This window comes from Phacochoerus africanus, chromosome 2 (assembly GCF_016906955.1).
Source record: "Phacochoerus africanus isolate WHEZ1 chromosome 2, ROS_Pafr_v1, whole genome shotgun sequence".
Lineage (NCBI taxonomy): Eukaryota > Metazoa > Chordata > Mammalia > Artiodactyla > Suidae > Phacochoerus > Phacochoerus africanus.
Genome location: NC_062545.1, coordinates 254,845,734 through 254,871,671, shown reverse-complemented (window position 1 = coordinate 254,871,671; position 25,938 = coordinate 254,845,734). Strand labels below are relative to the sequence as shown.

Sequence of the window (25,938 nt, the reverse complement as noted above, 5' to 3'; positions counted from 1 at the left end):
CATGCTGATTAATTCATGGCACAGTGCACATGATCCGATCATTGGGTGGGTAGGTAGGAGAGGCTTCTGGAACTGTAGTGAGAGAGGCGGATTACCAGGGCTCTTGCTCAGCTGCCTCTTCCTTCTTTTCTCTGTTTTTCACCCATTTCTTCATAGTTCTCTTTCTCTCCAGCTCTCTGTGTATTTTATATTTATGTTCCTCAATGTTCACTTCTGGGTTTTCCCCCCATTTTCTTCTTTCTTTCTGTCTGTCTATCTGACTGTCTGTCTGTCTTTTCTTGGGCTGCACCCGCTGCATACGGAGGTTCCCAGGCTAGGGGTCGAATAGGAGCTACAGCTGCTGGCCCCCACCACAGCCACAGTAACGCGGGATCTGAGCCACATCTGTGACCTACACCACAGCTCAGGGCAACGCTGGATCCTTAACCCACTGAGCGAGGCCAGGGATCGAACCCGCAACCTCATGGTTCCTAGCTGGATTTGGGTTTCTGCCACGCCACAACGGGAACTCCGCCTTCTACTGTCCTGCCTAACTTCTGAATGCCTTTTACCCCTGTCCTCTGTTTTCCTTCTGTCTACCCCTTTTTTTCTACTTGAGTGTTGAGTTCCAAATTGGGTGAAATGATTTATCTTCTTGTTACATGGGGTTTTTTAGTTAAAAATATTTTTGGAGTCCCAATTTCTTTGGCCTCGTATCACAGGTATGTATATGTTTTTAATGGAGTGTGAACTCCAGCAAGGTGGTTTTTTTTTTTTTTTTTTTAAGGCCGGTTTAGACTGGAAACTCCAGACAGCTAAGAATTAGGCAATTACTTGAGTGTCTGGAAAAACCCCAGGTGGAAGCTTGATGTTCAGTGAGTCGGTTCACCTCAAGATCAAAGAGACTGATTCATTCTTGATAAGACTGTCCCTGGCTTTCATTCTGCACAGGTCATTTGGCTTTTTGTGTTTAGAATCTGAGTTAATAATTATGAAGTCGACACTCACTCACTGCAGGCTCTGAGAAGAGCCTCGTCTGTATTGAAACACAGACTGTTTGACGGCTGGGATCCTTTTTGAGCCCCCTCACCCGGCTCAGGCACAGACTCCAAATGCCTCCAGATCTCCTGGTAGCTTTTGTCCCTTCTGGGTTTTTTTCTTGTTGATCTTCCTCTTCAGCTCAGTGGGTGCTCACTTGCAGCGAAACCTATTTCAGATAGAAGAGAAAGGTCAGCCAGAATAAATGCCCACATTTATGCAAATAGCCACATGGCTGGGATTTGTTTGAATATGTGTATAATGTTGAGACGTCAAGCATTATAGCTGCCATTGATCAGGTACTGACTGAAACGCCCACGGCTCAGCTAAGAGGCTTGATGCTTGATTTCACTTTGTCCTCAGAAAAACCCTGTGAAGTACTTACTGTCATTTTCATTTCAGAGCTGAGTAATCTGAGACTCATAAAAGTTAAGCAACTTTCACAGAGTCATTGAGCAACTGGCAAACGGCGGAGCCAGAATTTGAATTCAGGTCTTTACGCCCGGCAAGCCTGCCATCTCTTGCCTACCAGAGTTCCCCGAGCTTGAATTATTTGTAGGACACCCGGGTAATGTTTGCCAGAACAAAAATATTATTTACTTTATAAGTTTCTTAAAACAACTTTATTTAAGAACATTTTAAAAAATTAAAGTATAGTTGATTTATATGTTGTATTAGTTTCTGGCGTACAGCAAAGTGATTCAGTTATACATACATATATATATATTCACATGTGTATGAATATATATATTCTTTTTCATATTTTTTCTTTTCTTTTCTTTTCTTTTCTTTTGTCTTTTTAGGGCCATACTCACGGCACATGGGGGTTCCCAGGAGAGGGGTCGAATTGCCAGCCTACACCACAGTCACAGCAACTCGAGCCATGACAGGAATTCCATATTCTTTTTGATTATGGTTTATTACAGGATATTGAATATAATTCCCTGTGCTATACAGTAGGACCTTGTTGTTTATCTATTTTATGTGTAGTATTTTGTATTTACTAATCCCAGACTCCCAACTTATCCCTTCTCTGACTCCTTTCCATTTTGGTAACTGTAAGTTTGTTTTCTATGTCTGTGAATCTCTTTCTTTTTTGGAAATAAGTTATTTGTATCATATTTTAGATCCCACATATATGTGATATCATATGGTATTTGTCTGTCTCTTTCTGACTTACTTCACTTAGTATGATAATCTCTAGGTCTATCCATGTTGCTGCAAATGGCATTATTTCACTCTTTTTTTTTTTTTTTTTTTTTTCCCTAGGGCTGCACCTGCAGCATAGGGAAAGTTCCCAGGCTAGGGGTTGAATCGGAGCGGTAGCTGCCAGCCTAGCCACAGCCATAGCAACTCAGGATCCGAGGCGTTTTGGTGACCTATACCATAGCTGCTGGCAACGCCAGATCCTTAACCCACTGGTCGAGGTCAGGGATTGAACCTGCATCTTCATGGATACTAGTTGGGTTCATTACTGCTTAGCCACAATGGGATCTCCTTTTTAAAACATTCTTTTTATGGTTGAGTAATATTCCATTGTGTATTCATGTGCCACATCCTCTTCATCCATTCCTCTGTGATGGACATTTAGGTTGCTTCCATGTCTTGGCTATTGTATGTAGTGCTGCTGTGGATGTAGGAGTGCATGTATCTTTTCAGATTAGTTTCGTTCAGATATATGCCTGGGAGTGGTGTTGCTGAATCTTATGGCAGCTCTATTTTTAGTTTTTCGAGGAACCTCTACATTGTTTTTCATAGTGGATGCACCAATTTACATTCCCAGCAACAGTGTGAGAGGGTTCCCTTTCTCCACATCCTCTCCAGCATTTGTTATTTGTAGACTTTTTAATGATGGCCATTCTGACCTGAAAACAACGTATATTTAAAACTTAAATTTATAATTTAAATTTGTTGATAAAGGACAACTTTCTAATGTATGCGATATCATGAATTTGAGGAACACCTAGTTTTTTTTTTTTTTTCAAATACACGCAAAAATCAACACAAATTGAACATATAAAAATGGAGTTCCCGTCGTGGCGCAGTGGTTAACGAATCCAACTAGGAACCATGAGGTTGCAGGTTCGGTCCCTGCCCTTGCTCAGTGGGTTAACGATCCGGCGTTGCCGTGAGCTGTGGTGTAGGTTGCAGACGCGGCTCGGATCTTGTGTTGCTGTGGCTCTGGCGTAGGCCAGTAGCTGCAGCTCCGATTCGACCCCTAGCCTGGGAACCTCCATATGCCGCGGGAGCGGCCTAAGAAATAGCAACAACAACAACAACAACAACAAAATGTATTCATGTGCCACCAAAAATCACCCTAAAGTGTACAGTGCATTTTAGGAAAGCACTACTCTAAGCCATGCTATTTTATGTGATCCTAAAGCCTTAAAAACAAGAAACGAAACATAGCAGAACTCTTATGGCTCAACATGCATTTATTCAAAGTTGTCACCTTGGGAAGCCAAACCCTCATTTCAGTGATGCTGCTGTTATCAACGTGTGTCGGTTTTGTAATCTCTGTTTGAGAAGTGCCTTCAGAGGTGGTTTACGAGTCATATTAGAAGATTGGTCACGTCCCTTTTGAAATCAGCTGTTTTTTGTTTTTTGTTTTTTGTGCTATTTCTTGGGCCACTCCCACGGCATATGGAGGTTCCCAGGCTAGGGGTCCAATCAGAGCTATAGCCACTGGCCTACTCCAGGGCCACAGCAACGCGGGATCCGAGCTGCTTCTGCAACCTACACCACAGCTCACGGCAACGCCGGATCATTAACCCACTGAGCAAGGGCAGGGACCGAACCGGCAACCTCATGGTTCCTAGTCGAATTCGTTAACCACTGCGCCACAACGGGAACTCCTGTTTTTGACTAGAAGTAACACTGAGTTTGACATTCTCTGAGGGTCTCCTGAATTTATTCCGTAGGACCTTTTACTGTTTTCAGAAATAAAGAAAATGGGTATGCAATGGGAAACTAAGAGTATATGCCAGACTAAGCGGAGCCCACAGTGGGACATTTGAGAGAGCAACGTGTGCTCACTGTCTCTGTCCCCCCCACCCCCTTCTCAGCCTCCTGAAGGAGCATCAGGCATCCAACACCCACCTTCTCTATCGCTCTCTCGCCAAGGTCACTGATGACCTCTCAACTGTCAAATTCATATTCTTGGGTCAATCCTCTTAACCTTCCCACAGCATTTAGCATCGTCTATCCTCTATTTTTATATTCATCCATCTATTCAATTGGTCAACCAAATGATTAGATATTTGAGGAATATCTATGTCTAACCAACTGCATTAATTTCTGGGGGTGGGGAAACACACCTGGTCTTTGTAGTCCTAGAGCTTACATTCAGGGCAGGTAGACATTAAATAACTAATTACAAAACTGTTTAATTATCACTGTGATGTGCACCACAGAGAAATACTGGGTGCTAATAGACTACTAAGATACATAGCTTTATATATATGCATGTACATTTATACACTCACGCACGCATGTGCGCATGCTCTCTCTCTCTCTCTCTCTCTGTCTCGCTCTCGCTCTCTCTCTCACACACACACACACACACACACACACACACATGCACCATATACAGAAGCTAAAGCAAAGCAAAAGCACTGTATTATCGGAGTTCCTGTTGTGGCTTAGTGGTAGTGAACCTGACTAGTATCCATGAGGATGTGGGTTCTATCCCTTGCCTTGCTCAGTGGGTTAAGGATTGGTGTTGCCGTGAGCTGTGGTGTGGGTCAAAGATGGGGGCTCGTATCCCACGTTGCTGTGGCTGTGGCCTAGGCCTGCACCTGCAGCTCCAATTTGACCCCTAGCCTAAGAACTTCCATATGTTGCAGGTGCAGCCCTAAAAAATAGGTACTTTATTACCTACAGAGGCTTCGGTTCGTGAAGTCCCAAAGTTCACTGCAGAGTTCACTTGGATGCTGTAGGGGCCTTCTTCATTTAAAGTGAGAGAGTCCTAAGCATCCTGCAGCTGGACAGGCCAGAGGCCTGCTCTGCCTCCCTCCATCCAGAGTCAGGCCTCAGATGTAATCATGGCATCCGCTGCCCTCCACGGGGCAGGAAGAGCATCCGAGGAGGGAGAGAGCGTCTGAGCCCCCAGGGCCATATGTTCTCCAGGCCTGTCTTGGGTGGGGTGAGGAGGTTGGGGAGGGGGGTTGGAGGGAAGGAGGGGCGATCACTTTGGAGGAAGCAGACACCCCTTCAGCTCATCTCCTCCCCTGACTCCCGAGGCGTCATGCTCTCCCAGCCAACATCCTTCCTCTTTCTCCTCTTCTTTCCCCTGGGTTTCCGTGTGTCCCAGAGCCCTGCCCTCCTGCCGCTTGCCCTCCACGTCCTACCTGGGGGTTCCACCTGCCCCCAGGGCTTCAGCCGCCATCCATACACGGATGACCTTTGAGACTGTTTTTTCACCTGGATAGATGAACTCAGATGTAGTGTGTTCTAAACACCATGCATCGGTCTGTGTCTCATAAAACCGGTCTGCTTCCTCCTGTATTTCTTATGAGAGCAGCAAAAGGCCATCCATTCCGACTCTCAGGCTCAGAGACTGGCGGTCAGCCTAGATTCCTGGCTGTCCCTTATCTCTCACCTCCTGTTGCTGCTCCTTCAGAATTGCTCATGATTTTAAATACAGTGCCCTGATTTCATCTTTTCACCTTTTTGCTGGATAACTACGTTAGTGTAAAGGCTCTGGGCTTTGGAGTCCGGCAGGTCTAGTTTTGAGTCCTGACTTGACTGCTTGCTGGCTGTGTGACCTCTGGCAGGTTACTTAACTTCTCGAAGCCTCGGGTCTGTAACATGGACATGATTACGTCAAATGCATGGGGTTATTTTAAAGATTAGATGAATGAGACATTCAAAGTACTGTACATATTATCAGATCCACAGTAACAACTCAATAAATGTTCACTCTTTATTATTATTATTATTATTACTTGGCTGCTCCTGGGGTGTACAGAAATTCCCCAGGCTGGGGATCGAACCTGAACCACAGCTGCCACCCAAGCCACAGCAGTGACAATGCTGGGTCCTTAACCTGGTGAGCCACTAGGGAATTCCTCACTCCTTATTGATTTTTTTTTTTGTCTTTTTAGGGCTGCACTCTCAGCATATGGAGGTTCCCAGGCTAGGGGTCCAGTCGGGGCTGTAACTGCCGGTCTATGCCACAGCCACAGCAATGCCAGATCCAAGCTGTGTCTGCAACCTACACCGCAGCTCATGGCAACACCAGATCCTTAACCCACTGATTGAGGCCAGGGATCGAACCCGCAACCTCATGGTTCCTAGTCGGATTCATTTCCTCTGCACCACAATGGGACCTCCAGTCCTTATGGATTTATTATTGCCTCCTGTGATTGCTCTGTGAGCAAATCTATAAGGACCTGTGTATTGGTGTTTGATGTATTATAATTGCCTAGTAAAAGGATGCCACATTCTTTCCCTGTGACCTCCAATGTCTCCTTCAAAATACGCCAGAGCTTTCTTTCCTTTCTTTTCTTTTTTTTTGGCCACGCCCATGGAATGTGGAAGCTCCCGGGCTAAGGATTGAACCTGAGCTGCAGCAATGACAACAACGAATCCTTAACACACTGTGCCACCTGGGAACTCTTAGAGTTATCTTCCTTTAAAAGAAAAAAAAAAAGGCTCCTTGGAGTTCTGGCTGTGGCGCAGAATGTGAATGTCCTGGCTTGTCTCTGCGGAGGTGCTGGTTCGGTCCTTGGCCCAGTGCAGTGTGTTGAGGATCTGGCATTGTCGCAGCTTCAGTGTAGGTCACAGCTCTGGTGTGGATTTGATCCATGGCCTGGAAACTTCCATATGCCATGGAGGGAGGCTGAAAAAGGAAAAAAAAAAAGGGTCAGCATCATCTTCCTGCTTTTCTCTCCATGGCTCATAGGAGTAGGTCTGCACTTAGTCTGGGGAGTAGGTCTTCCCAAGACTGGGCTGCTCCTCGCTCTGCAACCTCTTTCCTCCTCCCCAGCACATCGTCAGATATCTCTGTCACCACCCCGAATGTGCCACACCTTTCACCCTTCCAGGCATTGGACCCGCTGCTCCGTCTGCTTAGTTGTCTTCCCCATGCTTCATCCATTCAGCCCTCTCAAGGTCATGACCTCTCAAGGTCTTCCAGTGACACATGGTGGCTTTTTTCTCTGTACCTTATGGTCCTTGTGTGTTGCTTTGTTCTCATATGTATCAAGTTGTAATTTACCTGCTGACACGTGTGCTCCCTCCATCAGACAACATGTTCCCGAGGAAAGGACTTAAGTTCTGAGCTGTGTCACAGCCCAGTGCCTGGCACGGGAGGATGCTGGGCATCTGGTAATTGTTCAGTTAAGGGTGAATGGTGAGTAGGGAGCCCTGGAGCCAGTCCCGAAGAGAACGCCCAGAAATGTTTTCAGTGTTCGGTCCCATTGGGATGAGGGCATAGGCTCCGAAGTCATCTCTTTCAAAGGGACAGCGTGAACATGGATGTTCAATGCCTGACGCATTTATAAAGAAGTCTTTCCCGGAGTTCCCGTTGTGGCGCAGTGGTTAACGAATCCAACTAGGAACCATGAGGTTGTGGGTTCGATCCCTGGCCTTGCTCAGTGGGTTAAGGATCTGGCGTTGTCATGAGCTGTGGTGTAGGTCGTAGATGCGGCTCGGATCCCGCCTTGCTGTGGCTGTGGTGTAGGCTGGCGGCTACATCTCTGATTAGACCCCTAGCCTGGGAACCTCCATGTGCTGCAGGAGTGGCCCTAGAAAAGGCAAAAAAAAAAAAAAAAAAAGTCTTTCCAGCTGCCTTGTAGACAGTTGGAGGGAAAAGCAGTTTTGTTAAACTGTTCCTTGGGATGAAATAGCTGACATCCCTCTAGTCGGACCTGGGTGCCATCTGCGCAGGGAGCGTGGCACAAGCTGGAGGCAGATGGCATTTTTGCGATGTCATTTGTGGTTGTCATAATGAATGAGCAAAAAGGAAGAACAAGGAAGGGAACTTGCATGTCTCCTTTCTAATCTCTGCTTGGGTGGCAAAGGGGTCCCGAGTGGGAAGGAAATGCGCTTTACTGGCAACACAGGGGGAAGGTGGGGGCGGGGATGTTTCTTTTTCCTTCTGGACCAAGGGGCGAGTTAGTATTCAAAGGAAGTGGGGATGAGCAGAGCGGGCTAGAAGTCTCGGGCCTTGAAGGATGGTGGAGAGGGAAAGGGCTGGGAATATTTGGGGCTTGTTCGTGCTGATAAAATACTGGTGCCAACATCATCTTTATGCTACCCAAGGAAGTGAACAGATAGGATCTTTTTTGTTGTTGTTGTTTGGTTGGGTTGGGTTTTTTGGTTTGTTTTGTTTTTGCTTTTTAGGGACATACCTGTGGCATATGGAAGTTCTGAGGCTAGGGGTTGAATCAAAGCTACAGCTGTCAGCCTACGCCACAGCCACAGCAACACCAGATCTGAGCCGTGTCTGCGACCCACACCACAGCTCACTGCAATGTGGGATTGTGAACCCGCTGAATGAGGCTAGGGATTGAACCCGCATCCTCATGGATACTAGTTGGATTCGTTTCCGCTGGGCCACAAGGGGAACTCTCAGATAGGATCTTTAGATAGGGTCTCTGCCTCTCTCAGGATACCTGTGTCCTCACTGGAGTCTGTCTGTCTGTCTGTCTGTCTCTCTTTCTTCCTTTCTTTCCTTTCTCTCTTTCTCCCTTTCTTTCACTGCCTTGAGGCATATGGAGTTCCTGGGCCAGGGATCAGATCTGAGTTGCAGTTGTGACTTATGTCACAGTTATGACCTGTTTGTGGCAACGCCAGATCCTTTAACCCACTGTGTCTGGCTGGGAATCGAACCTACATCCTGGTGCTGCAGGGAATTCCTGGAGTATCTTTTTGATTTCAAATTATCTGTGATCTGGGGAGAAGTGTTGATGTAGAGACCCAGGCGTGTTTAGGTGATCCTCTGGTGTCTCTCCAGTAGTTGGCCTGTTCTTCTCTCTCTGGCCCCATTTGTTCTCGCCCCCAGACAGCCAACCTGGGCTTACCCGAGCGAGGCCAGATAATACGTGGCAGGGAATCTCAGTAATACTGCCAATGGGATGATTTAGTAAAGATAAAAAATCTTCCATGGGCCAAGACATCAGTAGGTCAGTGTCTGTCTGAAGGTAGTATTGGTTCTGAGAACAGGAGACACGGTCAGCCCTATAGGTACCTAAGTTGCAGGCTCCCTTCCCACTTGGAGGCTGAGAGGAGATTTACTAGAAGGGAAGGAAGGGAGCTGAGAGGAAGAGAGACATCTTCTGGGGTGGAAATTATTCCTTCTTACCCTTCCTGATGGGACTCTTACCTTGGGTTTCCCAGAAAACAGGGCCTGAGCAGAGGGCTTACATTTTTCCACAATAGGGAGTGACAGCCCGGGAAGCAGGAATGAGGGCTTAGGTGCATGAAACTGGGAAGGAAGGAGAACCAGTGTCAGGGGGCCTCATCGTGCTGGTCTTCCCCTAGTGCGAGGGATTGCTCCACCCGTGCACCTCTCCACCATGAGAAGTCTTTGTAGGTCTGCCCTTCATGGGGAAGACAGGAAAGGGCTGGGTTCACCCCCTACCTCCTGTCCCCATGAGGTGTTAATCCCCCCCCCCCGCCTTGTTCTGGGTTGCGCTACCTGGATGTGCAATGGGGATGCCCCAGGATGGGGGACAAGACATGGTCATGTTGTCCAAGCCCAGGCAGGCCTGGAACAAGGAGCAGGAAAGACAGATTCTAAAGCATCTGCAAAGTGTGTCTGATTCAGTGGGGAAGCTTGAATTTGGGCCGAGGAATATTCCTGACACTAAGATACTGGTTCCCTCCTTTGCAGGGGAAAGTATGGTTAACTTCTGTCTGCAGGGAATTTTGTTCCTTTTGATGCTCTTGGAAGAGAATTTTTTTCTTTTTTCTTTTTAAGGCTGCACCCATAGCATATGAAGTTCCTGGGCTAGGGAGCTACAGCTGCTGGGCTACACTACAGCCCACAGCAATGTGGGATCCGAGCTGTGTCTGTGACCTACACCTTAGCTCATGGAAACACCAGATCCTTAACCCACTGAGTGAGGCCAGGAATCGAACCCACATCTTCATGGATACTAGTCAGATTTGTTTGCACTGAGACACAATGGGAACTCCCTGGAAGCGAAAATTTTTAAAAATTTCATTTTGGATTGTTCCTTGCTGGTGTACAGAAATGCAGTTGATTTTGGTACCTTGACCTTGTATCCTGCAACAGGCTGAACTCCTCTTTTAGCTTTAATAGGTTTTTTTTGGTATATATGAGTGAATTCTGTAGGATTTTTATAGACAAGGTTATGTCAACTGGCAATAAAAATAGATTTACTGGAGTTCTCTTGCTGTGCAGCGTGTTAAGGCTCTGGCGTTGTCACTGTAGTGGCTCAGGTTGCTGTTGTGTCTCGGGCTTGATCACCGGCCCAGGAACTTCAACGTGCCCCAGGTTCCGCCAAAAAAAATAAAATAAAAATAAATAGATTTACTTACCTGCAGGGAATTTGTTAAACAGATAAAAAGCTAGATTCTTGGCCCCTTCCCATCTGAACGACTTCCTAGGTGGTTTCCTGGGTCCATTGGAAACTGTGTCACCGCAGAAAGCAAGGCCCTGATATGACTTCCCATACTGTCAATTTTTTTTTTCTTTTTGGTCTTTTTAGGGCATATGGAAATTCCCAGGCTTGGGGTCAAATTGGAACTACAGCTGCTGGCTTACACCACAGCCCCAGCAACACGGGATCCGAGCCGGGTCTTCAACCTACACCACAGCTCACAGCAATGCCGGATCCCCGACCTACTGAGTGAGGCCAGAATCGAACCCGATACTAGTTCGGTTCTTTAACTGCTGAGCCACAATGGGAACTCCTCAATTTTTTTTTTTTTTACATGAAATACACACAGAATATTTAAAAGAAGCAGAACAACTTAAAGAAGTCAGTGGCTTCCTGATGAATCAGGATTAAATAGCTTCACTTAAAGGGGTCCCAGAAATACCTGGGAATCATGTGGAGAATTTATTTAGTTTGCGTCGATGGGCTGCTCCTGAGGAATGGTCCTGTGCGGTGACACACGTCATTTCCCTCTTGGGAACAGTAGTGACCCGGCAATCAGAACGTTCCATCAGCCAGGTGGTGGGATGAGGAAGCCGGAAGCAGATCTTACCTGTGCAGCTTCAGGGAAGACTCGGGGCTCAGTTCTGGGCCGCTTTCCATCTCACAGGAGTGGAACACCAGTGGCATCCAGTGGCCTGTCCGACCAATCACAGGTTGAAGTTGTCACCCGTGCTTAACTGGGAATCTTTGCTTTGCCTCCAAATCAGGTAACGGGCCTAGCCTGTTCATGATGCAGTTAGATGCAGTGATGGGCCTGGGTTAGCTTGCATTGCTCATGTGGTTTCTGAATGGTAATCAGCAAAGATCCCAGCTGAGCAGATAAACTAAGTCGTGCCCTCTAACGTGGTGGCCCTTAGGATTTTTCCAGAGCCCCCTGATGCCTTTTTGTGAGTAGACGCTCTCTTTTTCTATTTTAGAAATAATTATAGAAATTAATGACTTGGCAGTATTTAATAACACCTGCGTGAGATGGCAAAGAAACCCAAGAAGAATAAACTCTGAGCTCGTGTATGAGGTAAGCAAAATGATCTCCTTTTCCCTGCCAGGGCAGAAGTGGTTACCATGGGAATATGAGTCGGAGGGACTCGCTTCCAGAAGCGCTTCTCGGTCTCATTGCTTTCCAATCCCATAGTCCTTTTAAAAAGTGAACGGAATCTTTAAGCTATCTGGATTATTGTATTTTACATGTTGTGTTGAATATATTTGCCCTTTTCCGGGGTGTGTGTGTGTGGGATGTATTTATATTCAGCGGCATCATTATTGCTTGTTTCCAAGCTCTTGTATTTCACTCCCCCAGAACAAGCCTAGAAGCATCTGCTGCCTCGGTGACAGGATGCAGCGAGTGGGTCTCAGGTTGTGACCGCCTCCATTGATCACTGGTCCTTTGAGTGTCAGCACTCCCTAGCAAGTCTTCTCATTTTATGTCACTTCTCAGGGTTTATGGATCACGGGGCTGATCAGATTTCCTCATCAGATACCTGATAGCAGAGGCCTGCCCTGTTTAATTCCCCTGGGCTGAGCTGTGCGGAATAAAAGGGAGTATTAGCAGAGTGGGTTCCAGCACCGCAAAATCTCTCTTGGTTGTTTTAACTGGAGTCATGGGATTCTCTCGTCTTTTCTCCTCACAAAGATACACATAAAAGGACAACGGTTGGATCCAACGGAATCAGTTCATGAGGAGACAGTTCATTTGACCACGAACAGCAGGACCCCGGAAGTGTGCCTGGATCTGCACCAGGGCACCAACTACACCGTGAGCATTTCTACCACCCCTCCCAGGCGCTCTGTGCCAGCCGTCATTGCGTTCCAGACAGCTGGTAAGTGGAGGTCTCATCTCCTCCTAGAAAATGCCACTCACCGGATGTGGGGAAATGTGCTTCAGAATCCACAGGCCAGGAGAGTTCACAGTTGCTTTCTGAGTTTGTAGCCGCGGGATTACTTGCCCCGGGGGTCAGAACCAGAGCAGGTCTAGTAGGAGAGATTCCTATCCTATGGATGCCAGGCTGAGCCCACACTGACATCTTGTTTCTCAGCTGGGTTCTCTTATTGACGTGGAAGGTGATAAGAAGGTATTTAAAAGATGGGAACATGGAGTTCCTGTTGTGGCTCAGCAGGTTAAGAACCCAACTAGTATCCATGAAGATGTGGGTTTAATCCCTGGCCTTGCTCAGTGGGTTAAGGATCTGGCATTGCCCCAAGCTTCGGCATAGGTCACAGATGCAGCTCAGATCCCCTAGCCTGGAAACTTCCACTTTCACATGCAATGGGTGCAGCCCTAAAAAGACTAAAACAAACAAAACAAACAAACAAACAAACAAATACCACACCAGAACAGTAGGTGATGATGTAGTCAATTTTAATTACCCAAGGCAGTGGGGGTAGGAGGGGTAGCCACATGGCTTATCTATGGTGGGAAACTTGAAAGCCATTTCCTCTGCTTGCCTACGTGAGAGGAGGAACCAAAGAAGCTGACCCAGGAGCTTTACCTCTAGGATGGGAACTGACCCCCAGGACTGATTGGGGTGGGGAATCAAGTTGAGAGTGAGCAAGTGGAGAGCAGGAGGCAGCCTAGGATGTTGGGTAGAAAGAGGAGTGGACAGGAAGGAGCTTCAAGAAGTTATGACAACCCCAAGGCATGTAGTTATCACCTGGATTTTTATAGCATCATAACATTACAGTAAGGTTTTTTTTTTTTTAATTTTTCTCTCATAATTCTGGTTGTGGGGTGTCAGGACTAATTAAATTCCTTATAAACAAACCTTGAGAAGCCGTTGGTATCGTTCATTATGTTGGATGAGTTAAGGTAGTTCTCAATAGCTACTAGATGTCCTACTCGAGAAAACTCAACCTTCAGGTATTGCTGCCGCGAGGAACTGGGAAGTAACACGGATTTGGCAGAAATAATCGAAAAGTCTGCCAATCTTAACAGTATCAAGCCAAGTATGAATGATATAAAATAGGTTCCAGGGTACTTGTGTATAAGTAAAACAAAGTGATTTCTTTCTAACTAACTACGATGCAGGAAAAGATGTTGTCAAATTAATACGGTCACTAATTAGAGAAAGTTGTTCAAAATGAACAATAAATTACTGTGGATTTATTAGGAATATGTCTTGAAAAGATCATCCCAGGACTCCAAACTCATCGGTCACTGTTCAGCCAGAATGACAGCTTGCTATTCAGTGTCAGCTGTTTTTGCTAATATCCAATTACCTCTTCAAGTTAATTTCCACTGGGAAAAGCATGGCCTTTGGGATCAGACAGACCTGGATGTGCATCTTGACTCTGCCGTTTAGGCGTTGGGTGACTATGGCTGAGCTTTTTTTAACATCTCCAGATATCTTTCCTCTGTCTGAAATTTAAAGTGGAATTGGATGAAATTTGCAAGTTAATCTAGTGAGAATTGGGGTTGGCATTGAATCTTCCCAACTGGGAACAAGGTACGTTTCTGCATTTGCTCAGTATCTGCTCCAGTTTTGTCTTGTCTGTTTATATTTATGCACTCCGGTGACGATTTGTCATTCTCCTCCTCCAGATCCTACACGTTTAGCTCTCTGATTTCATTATTAGCATTATGCTAGTTCTCTTTACATGAATGGGGAAGGGTTCCGTATTTTTTATGCTCTGGAAAAGTTTCTATCATGTCGGAATTATTCCTTTCCTTTATCAAGTTGGACACGTTTGCGCAAAAGATCGTTTTTTTGTCTCACGCCTTTGGGAAACAATTCTTGGAGAACTTTGTCCATTTCTTCTGTGATTTGGGGGTTCTGTTTATAATTCTTACATTTTCTTGAGTCAGTTTTTCATAATCTCTATTTTCCTAAGAATGTCCATTTAGTTGTGATTTTAAATATATTGGGAGACTATCACATGGAATATTTATTTATAACTCCTCTGGGGTTACAGATTATATAACCCCAGGTTATTTGGATTCCTAGTTTTGTGTTTCTTTTTAACACTTGATTTACTTAGGTTGGGTGTCTGTTTTATTACTGTTCTTTTCCCCTAAGAAAAATCTCTCTCTCTCTTTTTTAAAATTGTTTCTTTTTCTATCTCGTTCATTCCTCCCCTTCCTTTTTTTTTTTGTCTTTTGTTGTTGTTGTTGTTGCTATTTCTTGGGCCGCACCCGCGGCATATGGAGGTTCCCAGGCTAGGGGTTGAATTGGAGCTGTAGCCACCAGCCTACGCCAGAGCCACAGCAACTCGGGATCCGAGCCGTGTCTGCAACCTACACCACAGCTCACGGCAACACCGGATCGTTAACCCACTGAGCAAGGGCAGGGGTCGAACCCTCGACCTCATGGTTCCTAGTCGGATTCGTTAACCACTGCGCCACGACGGGAACTCCTCCTTTTTTTTTTTTTTTTTTTTTAATTATTTCCTCCCTGGTTCACTTAAGTTGGTCATCTTGTTCTATTACTAAATTCTTGAGTTGAATGCATAATTCAGCTTATTTCCATTGTTTTCTGTTTGTTAATAAAAGTCTTCAATGCTTCTTTCTCCCTTCTGGATTTGGGCTTTGGCAGAATTCCTCGCGCATGAATACTTGCTCTCTTTATCTTTATTTTCAAGACAAGGTATAACTGCTATTCTGAATTTCCTTTGATTGAAGAATTATTTATGAGGATGTTAATATATGTTCTTTTTATTTTTACTATCAAGGCATTGTATATTTGCTGTTTTGGTTTCCCCATTGATCGAAGGATTAATTATGTATGTTGTCAAGTGATAGGTTTAAACATTTTTTAACGTTTACACTTTGTGGTTAATTTCCAGTGTTTTCATATTTGGTATTCACTGGGGGGACTTATTTCCTTGGGGCTTACTCTTTGGCAAGGGTTTGTGATAATAGGTAGAGTGCTTATAAGTAAGGTAAGATCTAGTCTTTTTTTTTTTTTGTCTTTTTTTTGCTATTTCTTGGGCCGCTCCTGCAGCATATGGAGGTTCCAAGGCTAGGGGTCGAATCGGAGCTGTAGCTGCCAAGCCTACGCCAGAGCCACAGCAACACGGGATCCGAGCTGCGTCTGTAACCTACACCACAGCTCACGGCAACGCTAGATCCTTAACCTACTGAGCAAGGCCAGGGATCGAACCCGCAACCTCATGGTTCCTAGTCAGATTCGTTAACCACTGTGCCATGACAGGAACTCCCCAATTTCTAGTCTTAAATTAACTCTAGTAGTTAGGTTTTTCAGGATTTCCATAGTTGTTTTTCCGCTTACTTGAATTGGCGTTTTTCTGCTTCTTGTAGAAATTCTAATTGTTTCGCTTCACACATTTTGATGTTGTGATATTTATGTTCATGATTGATTTCTTAATTGTAAGTTCTAATTTCCCCTGTTAATAAGTGGCTCACTTTATCCTGTTTAATATTTTGGGCCTTGAATTATACTTTGATAGTAATATCGGTTTTCTTGATTTCTTTGTGCTCTATTTGCATGGTTTGGCTTTGCCCACTTTTGTTCTTCCTTGAAGCTAGCTGGATAACATTGCTACGATCAACTCTAGGAGACGGCTTATGTTGCAAGCCTTTTTGAGGAAAGTAGTCATTAAGCAATTTAGTGTTGCTTGTGATATGATTTTCCTTTCATTCCGACATCTTAATTTTTTCTTTTTTTATGCTACATTGCTATGTCCATTGTTTTCTTTTTCTGCTGTACAGATTTTCTTTTTTCAGCGATTCAGGCAGTATAAGGTTTGCTTTTATTCTACATTGTATTTTAAAAAGCAAAAACAAGGCAATCCTACTTGAATGTGTGTTACTCTTATTACCAGTGTCAAGACTGAAAAATTTTAACTTCTCCCCCAGTAAGAAAAGGAAGTCAGCATTCTTTACTTCCTTTTATTCCTTCCCCTCTTGCTTCCCATATGTTTTTGGTATAATGCAACATTTTATTGCCAGCTTCTTATTTTTAATTATGTTAAACCTGCATTACATCTTAAAAAAATTCATTTTATGTGGATTTATGGCCATTTTTATAATACTTTCTTTAATAGCTGCATCTGCCGGGGAATGAATCTGAGCCACAGCTGTGACCTACACCGCAGTGGTGGCAACGCTGGATCCTTTAACCCACTGCGCTGGTTGGGGATCAAACCCTTGCCTTTGCAGCAACCCAAGCCACTGCAGTTAGACTCTTAACCCACTGTGCCACAATGGGAACTCCTGTAGTAATTACCTCAACAGATATATGTTTTCATAGTTTCAGTGCTTTCTGCCATTCCTTTCATACCAAAGTTTCTCTGTTCTTTTTCTATATTTTTATTTCTCTCCCTGCACAGTGATTTCTGTCTTCTTACTGAGGAGCGAGATATTTCTCTGAGCCCAGGATTGTCTGAGAATGTCCTTTCGTTGCCTTCCCAAGTGAATGGGAGCTTGACTGAAGACAAGATTCTTGGGCCATCAACTCTGTGGTCAGAATTTCTGGAGGCATTTCACATTGGCTTTTGGAATTTAAAAGTTTTGAAAGAGGAATTTGAAGGTGTGATTAAAAAAAACCCAAAAAAACAAAAAAACCCTATGTAGACAATCTGACTTTTCAGCCTGGATATCATAGAGACTTTTTTTATGTGCGAAATTCAAGACTTTAATCACTTACTCATGCACGTGGTAGATGCTTATTAACCACCTCCTTTGTGTGTGACGTTGTTTTAGGCACTGGGAATTCAATAGCGAATGAGATGGAAATCTTTTTGTGAAACTTCAGTCATGGATTATATACATGTTAATGTTTTTCACCAAGTTTTCCTAGTATCCTGTGCCTTTTTGGATCTTCAGATTTCAGTCTAGCTACACATTAGGAACCATTTCTTTCATTAAATCTCTGATTATTGGGGTTTTTTTGTTTGGTTTTGGTTTTGGGGTTTGTTTTGGTTTTTGCTCTTCGAACACTTCTCTGTGGAATGTCTTGTCTGTCTGATTGGTCTTCCATTTTCTCTTTTTTTAAATTCATGCCTTTTTTCCTCTGCCTTCTGTGAGGACACTGTAGCACCGTTGTTCCCTCTGTGCTTCTGTGCGTACATGCATCGACATTTCTGATACACTTTAAATTCTTTTGCTGCACTTTCATTTCCTTTTGGTTTTTGTCTCTTTTAGTTTCCTTTTTATTTCTGCCTCCCTCAACCAGTTTCCTCTCTGCTGTCACATTCTCTTGCCGTCTCATCTTTTATCTGTTTGAATCCATCTCTAACATTTTTTTCTGCAAGTACAAAACAGATGTTGCTGAATTTTGCCATTATTTTGCTCTATTTTTTTTTTTTTGAAAGTGCTCATTCTTTACCTTCTAGGCGCAATCTCCCTCTTCTTCTTTGTAAAATCATTTCATGGGCTCCCCCCCAGTTACTTCTCCTTGGAAGATAAAGTTTTATCTAGGTTTGATATTTCCCTTGTAATGGGATGGATGACATTCCCTTTGATCTTGCTTTTTATTGGATAGTATTGGGATGCTTATCTCAGATCTCATCTTGAAGGATTTACTGCTGGTCCAATGATCCTGTGTCCTCTGGGAGGCAGCTGTGAGAAAGCGTACTGCCCTGAACTTTCTTTCTGAGCACTTTGCTGTCCTGATTGGTGAAGCTCTGGCTCTTGGGCCAGCTCAGCACTGCCTGGCTTCATGATGGTGCTGTAGCCTACAGAGGCAGGGAGGAACCCAGTCCCTCCTTCTGCCAACCCAGGCTCTCTGTCAGGTGGAATCTCCAGGTCCCCAGCCTCCCTTTAGAAGTCCTTCCCTGTCACTAATCTCCTTTGTGCTAAGGAAAGGCTGTTATTATTATTAGGAGTAATAATAGGAGTAGTAAGAGTAATAGCAGTGTATATACCCTGGGCACTTATTAGAGTAGCCTGGTGAATTACAAACACACACACACAAACAAAACAAACACAGATGTCCAAGCTTTACTTCATATCTGCCATGTCTGGGTGATTCTGCTGTGCTTTTAGGCTTGGGAACCACCAGGCTAACTGGCTCCAGATGGAGCAGTCCTGTGGCCTGTGCTTCTAGCCTCCACCTCTGTGGGCCCCTGTCTTCCCCCGGTTCCTTCCTTTGCGACTTTGGGACCCTGCTCCTTTGCTTGGAAGGCGTGTTGTGTGGTATCTCCCGGCATCTTTCTTTGCCTAGTCTCTTCAGCACTGCTAAGCAGAAACGTCTTCATGTATCTGCCTCATGGGTGGCAATCAACCCTTCTTTCCAACCCAGATGCAAATTTTGACCCATTTTCACTATTCTCAGTCTCTTCTGTCAGGATTGGAGGTGGGAAGTGGGAGCCAGATGCTTTTGTTTTCCCACTATAATGGCTCTAAGTGGGAAAATCTTATTGAGATGGAAACTCTGCAGACAGTACTTTTGCTTCATGTTCTGTTTGTGTTCAGACATGTACTGTATGTGGTATTTCTCACGTGCATATAGTTCATCTGCCTCAAATTCATATGTATACCTGGGGCGCTTTTTGTTTCTGATGAACGTTGTGAAGATGAAGAAGAGTGTGTATGATAGGTCTTCAAATTCTCTCTCATAACCATATTCTTACATTTTCCAATTAGAACCAAGAATATTTTCTTCCAGCTAATTGCCTGGTGCCGCCTGTGTCAGTAATATTTTTGCTGTGGACAATTTTGATTTCGAATAGAATAATTTATTGTTATCATTATTACTTCCAAGGTAGCAGGGATTCCCGTGGGAGAAATACACATGAAAGGTAGTTATACAAGCTGCTCTCTGCTAGACATTTAAACTTTTTCTCATTTGTAGGAAATGTACAGACTTATCTGTTAGGAAATTTGCGTTTCCTTGAAAATTAGCCGGGGTCCTGGTGGACTCTCTGTGAGTTCTTTATTCATTAGTAACAAACCTCTTTAAAAAAATAAACAAACTGCATTAAGAAAAATAGAACATTGAGGGAACAAATGAGACTGAGGGAAGCGTAAAATGACTTTTTCTTCCTTCCTTCCTTCCTTCCTTCCTTCCTTCCTTCCTTCCTTCCTTCCTTCCTTCCTTCCTTCCTTCCTTTCTTTCTTTCTTTCTTTCTTTCTTTCTTTCTTTCTTTCTGTTGTCTTTTTGTCTTTTTAAGAGCTGCACCTGTGGCATATGAAGCTTCCCAGGCTAGGGGTCGAATCGGAGCTACAGCTGCCAGCCTACACCACAGCCACAGCAACACAGGATCCTTAACCCACTGAGCAAGGCCAGGGATCAAACCCACAACCTCATGGTCCCTAATTGGATTTGTTTCCTCTGAGCCAGGATGGGAACTCTGACCCTCTCTCTATACAGTGATGGAAATTAATCTGTTCTCTGATTATTTTACTGCCTTAGTGCTCATCTGAGTAGCTTTTTTTTTTTTTTTCTTTTTTCTTTTTTCTTTAGGGCCACACTTGAGGCATATAGAAGTTCCTGGGTGACAGGTTGAATCAGAGCTACAGTTGCCGGCCTACACACAACCACAGCAATACCAGATCCGAGCTGCATCTGCAATCTATGCTGCAACTTGTGGCAACACCAGATCCTTAACCCACTGAGAGAGGCCAGGGATCAAACCCACGTCCTCACGGACACTATGTCAGGTTCTTAGCTCGCTGAGCCACCATGGGAACTCCTCATCTGAGTAGCTCTTGTCTGCTCTGAGAACAAACATCTTGCCTGGTCATCTACTTTCTGGTCATTTTCTAGGTTGGAAACACCTCCTCTGAGAATTCTAATCCCTGACCTTTAACTTTTATTTGGCTTTTTCCTTGTTTTCAGACTTTTTGGCTATTGATAGACTCACCTTCATGACATTCTACTTATGGACCATCCAAGTGATAGAATCACGTTTCTAAAAATCTCACCACTTTATTAGTGTACGACAGTGTTAAAATATGCATTATTTCATTTGATTCAACAGCCTGTGATGTAGAAAAGCAAACCAGATTACTCGATTCCACCCACAAATAAGGAAACCGAGGTTTAAGTGACCTAGCCAACGTCAAGCAGTGAAGAAGTTGGAGGCCCAGGACTTAAAGACAGATTTCATGCTCTTGCCATTAAACACTCTGTTGGCTTTCAGAGCTTCAACTGCACTTGGTCGTGATATGTTTTGCTAAGATGATGCAACCTTTCTCTGTGTTCTCTCTTATCGTTTAGAAGATGACCTCTTAGAAGATGATGGAATTTTCAATATTTCAATGTTTAATGAAGCTTGTCTGAAATTGCACAGGCATTCTAGGAAAGTTGGATCAGAACAGGTGTACCAAGTAAGACAATCTCTTTGCTATTTGTTAATGAATTGTGTCACTTAAAAATTTGGGTTCTTGCCAAGGCAGGAGCCAGAGTATTTAAAAAACACTAACAGAATGAACTTCTAGACTGTTCGATTTTTTGTTTTTAGAGATGGATAGGAGAAGGATGCAAGTGCAGGACTAAACTGAAGGAAGACACTGTATTTGGCGCGTTGCTGTCTTTCTCTCTGATATTTCACGTGTATTTTATTTTGGTGCATTTATAGTTGCAGCTTATTTTGTCATCAAATTCACGCTCCGATGTGGGTTTTTTTTTTTTTTTTAAGTTGCTGGTAAAATATATATCTTTTTTTTTAATATATTTTTTAATTTTCCCACTGTACAGCAAGGGGGTCAGGTTATCCTTACATGTATACATTACAATTACTTTTTTTCCCCCACCCTTTCTTCTGTTGCAACATGAGTATCTAGACAAAGTTCTCAATGCTATTCAGCAGGATCTCCTTGTAAATCTATTCTAAGTTGTGTCTGATAAGCCCAAGCTCCCGATCCCTCCCACTCCCTCCCCCTCCCATCAGGCAGCCACAAGTCTCTTCTCCAAGTCCATGATTTTCTTTTCTGAGGAGATGTTCATTTGTGCTGGATATTAGATTCCAGTTATAAGTGATATCATATGGTATTTGTCTTTGTCTTTCTGGCTCATTTCACTCAGTATGAGATTCTCTAGTTCCATCCATGTTGCTGCAAATGGCATTATGTCATTCTTTTTTATGGCTGAGTAGTATTCCATTGTGTATATATACCACATCTTCCGAATCCAATCCCGATGTGGGTTTTTAAGAAACTTATTGCAGGGCTGGTGGTCCTCATTTGCCTCGAATTTATAGACACCACAAATCTCGAGTGAAAATTACGAGTATATTCAGGCAGGAACTGAGATTTGTTATTTTCGTGTCATTTTTTAGTGCCTAGCAAATCATCTGGCAGAGAGTAGACTAAGTATTAAATTAGAATTAGTTAATTCTACCGAAAGAATATCATGTATTAGGACCTAGAAGTTCTGATTCGAACTAATAAAAACATAGAAGTAAGCAGACAATTATAATATGGTGTAATGGGAGCTTTTTTTTTAAAAAAAATTGAAGGATAGTTGATTTCCAATATGGTGCCCATGTCTGCTGTACAGCAAAGTGACCCAGTCATACTCATATATACCTTCCCGTCCTTATACTATCTTCCATCCCAAGAGACTGGTCTATCCCAAGAGACTGGCTATAGTTCCCTGTGCTCTATAGTAGGACCTCATTGCTCATCCACTCTAAATGGAATAGTTTGCATCTGCTCACCCCAAACTCCCCGTCCATCCCACTCTATATTGGGATCTTGAAGAAGGGCTCTGTGGGCAAATAGAGTAGCTTATTGGGTAAAAGACAACATGGCTTTCTTGGAGTAGTATTGGGTTAACAGTGTGTGTGATGACTCCCTGGAGCAAAAACTCTTTACCAGAGCTGCAATAGGAAGACTCAAGTGAAGAACCATTGCTCAGCTGCTTAGAATGCATCATTTGGAGTAGTCCTCAGAAAGTTTAAAAAGTCTGTTCCATGAGGCTTGTCTATGGATTGCTTATGAATAAAAAGAAATGAAAAGAGAACTCCCTGGCGGCAGGTTAAGGATCTGGCGTTGTCTCTGCTGTGGTGCAGGTTTGACCCTAATGTGTGGTCTGGAAACTTTTGTATGCCACAGGCACAGCCAAACAACAACAACAACAACAACAACAACAACCAAAAAACCCTTTAAAATTAAAAAGTAAAAAGACAAGAAATTAAGAGAGTTCTGCCCAGAAACTCAGTTCAGTCTCCTTCACTTGAGTTGGCTCAAGGGATTAGGTAGAATAGCCTGACATTTCGTCCATCTGAGATGTTACACGTTTTAAGTTTAGTCTTGTAGCTGGTGGAGGGGGAGGTGATCGGATGGGTAGGATAGCTTTGTTAAGTCCTCCCCTAGTTTAGCTTGCTATTGTATTAAAAATAATTCTGTGTGGGTGAGGACAAGTAGAAGCAACCTTCTTGCTGTCTTTCTTTGAGCTTATAGACTACACATTTGGAAAGCAGAGAAATTTAATGCATCCCTTTCTTTTAATCTCATGACAGTTTAAAGTTCTGGGTCAAAGGCAGTATCTGAATAATTTTTATCATTCAACATCATTTAACTTCACAACGAGGGAACGAGCTGCCGTCCTGTGTTTAGATCTGTATCCGGCAACTGATTACACAGTGAATGTCACCCTCCTGGGATCCCCCCAGCGGCACTCAGTGCAAATAGCGACAACAACCGCACCAGCAGGTAGGTGTAGATGTCTTTCTGTATCTCAGAACAACGAGTTAAGCGTATGTATTAAACTGTACAATGTGAGGGAGCATCAGGGAGGCTGGTCTTGGAGTCAAGAGACCTGGCTTCTAGTTCTAACAAACTACCAACTTTGTCTGGGGTGCATGGTGCCTGAATCTCACCACCTACCCCTTTCCCCATAGGGGCTCTGGCTCAGAGAAGGTCTAGACCAGGAGAGGACTGCTCTCTGCAGGACTCCCTGGGAGTGATGGGTTGAGAATCCTGTCTGGCTTCCTATCTCTCACCCCAAATTTAAGACAGCTGAACCCTAAGCGTAGTCATTACTGACAACTGGAGACAACTTCCAGGAGATCAGAAATGTGAGCTGCACTGAATCGAGCAGGGTAGGACAGAGAGGCTCCTGTGTGGGTTTGTCGGGCACATTCACCTAACACAGAGAACAGTGACGTGGCCCAAAAGCGGGTCAGTCTTCCCCTTTGGTTGGTGAGGAAGCCTTCAGAGGCGGCTGCGTCAACTCCACAGCGCCCCCTAGTGGGGAGGGATGCAGCCGTCTCCCCAGTTTCTTTTGTTCTTTAATCAGTTGGGTTTGACAGGCAAATTTATGGGCAACCAGGCAGAGAGGCTGCCTCCTCTGAAGGAAAACAGTGGAATAGGATAAGTCTTACTTCTGCCTTCCCAAGGCCCTTCTCCTGTTCACCAATGACCTTCGTTGGTCAAGAGTGGGCACTTCGGTCTTTGTACTTGGAAGCCTCTGAAATATAATAGACACTAATGAAGGCCATGCAGCACTAGAGGCTGCAAATCCACTCCATTCTATTTTCCAACCAGATTATGCCTTGTATCAGATCGTGTCTTATATCAGCTGAGGTTGCACAATGAATACCTCATGTCTGCATAAACCTAGCCCCCTACTACACTTCCAGCTACAGAATAATGCTCGTGATTTGACTATGTATTCCCTCCAATGATTAAATACTCAGAGAAATTAAAGTCTAAAAATAGCACCCACCTCCCCGTGTAGATTAAAGTGTGAAGGCGCTAATGTCCCAGGTTCTTTCCTCCTCAATGTCTTCTCTGCGAAGCCTGCGTCAGAGGGGCCTCCCTGAGATGGAGAGTGTGTTCTGGCTGCGACAGTCTAGGAATCTTGTTTAGTAATAGATGTTACTCCTGAGATACCGCCTAAATTGAATTCCAAGTTTCATTTTGCCATTTCTCAACATGAGTCCCAGAGATATAAAACCGAGAAAAGCAGAAATTATTATTATTATTATTATTTTGTCTTTTTTTGCCTTTTCTAGGGCTGCTTCCACTGAGGTTCCCAGGCTAGGGGTCGAATTGGAACTGTAGCCGCCGGCCTACACCACAACTACAGCAACGTGGGATCCGAGCTGCGTCTGCAACCTACACCACAGCTCACGCAACGCCAGATCCCTAACCCACTGAGTGAGGCCAGGATTCGAACCCGCAACCTCATGATTCCTAGTCAGATTCATTAACCACTGTGCCACAATGGGAACTCTGAAAAGCAGAAATTATGTGATAGGTGTACAACATTGTGAATGTACTAAAAATCACTGAATTGTATACTTTGAGTGGTTAACTTTTTTAGCTAAGCGAAATAAGTAATATTTATTTTATAGGATCTTTCTTTTAAAATAATACTGACGTGGTAGCATAAGCCAGTTTCATTTCAGTCACTATTTTAATTACATATACTAATTAAAGACACATTGGGGGATTTTAGAAACAGTTATCTAGGCATGCCATAAGGTTATTATAGCTGACATAAAGTGGTTCATTTTATGTCGTGAGAATTTCATCTCAATTTGAAAAAAAAAAATACGATGGGTTAATATGTTCTTCTTGCACCTGGGCCTCCGTCACCTTCTGAGTGATCCGTTACATGACATAAGGCAAGTAAAATGTTTAAAATAGCTCCTGGCACATAATAATGATGACAATGCAAGCTGTGATTATCGAACACTAAAGGTGTCCAGGCATTGTTCAAGGTGCCATCCTTGGGTCAAAGCGCCATCCTCGGGTCAACCCAAACCTACCCAACCTTTTGAGGAAGACATTACTATTATTCCCACTTTACAGATAAGAAGCATGAGGCATAGAGAAGTTAAGCAACTAGCCCAAGATCACACCCCTAGTGAGATGTCCAAGTGGGCATTGAACCCAGACAGTCTGGCTCCCGGGGCTTCCTTTTGAGGCAGTACATCTACTGATTTTTACTATTTAGTTCTTCAAGAGAAAAAAGACCTGCTGTATAGCACAGGGAACTCTACCCAGTATTCTGTGATAACCTATATGGAAAAAGAATCTGAAAAAGAATACATGTGTGTCTATGTGTCACTGCATCACCTTGTTCTACAGCAGAAATGATCACAACATTGTAAGTCAACTCTACGTCCATAAAACTTGGGAAGAAAAATTATGTTCCCAGAACCTAGGGCATAGTTGGGCCAGCTCCATCTTGCTTTTGTCAGCGTTGGACCACGAGCAAAAGCTTCTAATGCCATAGATGCTTAAATGCATTCATTTAATACATGGTCATTTCTTATCTACTACGTAGCAGGCAGGTTCTGATAGCTGACAACGTAGCAGCAATAAAACAGTCTCAGCTGTCATGCAGTTGGAGTTGGGAGGTTAGAGAGGAGACAGATAAACACATAAGGAAATATATCATATGTTAGGTGGGTTAAGTGGTAAGATGAAGAATAAAGC

The 25,938-nt window shown here is 43.9% G+C and overlaps 1 protein-coding gene across 6 annotated transcripts in view; it reads left to right on the top strand.

Moving 5' to 3' along the window:
• Positions 1-25,938, top strand: part of SUSD1 (sushi domain containing 1) — a 147,970-nt gene that overhangs the window by 48,816 nt on the left and 73,216 nt on the right. For all 6 annotated transcript variants that reach the window (XM_047768154.1, XM_047768157.1, XM_047768155.1 and 3 more), the window contains exons 7-10: positions 11,567-11,664; positions 12,280-12,466; positions 20,765-20,874; positions 23,010-23,202. In XM_047768154.1, the coding sequence (XP_047624110.1) occupies positions 11,567-11,664; positions 12,280-12,466; positions 20,765-20,874; positions 23,010-23,202 (588 nt within the window). The remainder of the gene's footprint in view (positions 1-11,566; positions 11,665-12,279; positions 12,467-20,764; positions 20,875-23,009; positions 23,203-25,938) is intronic.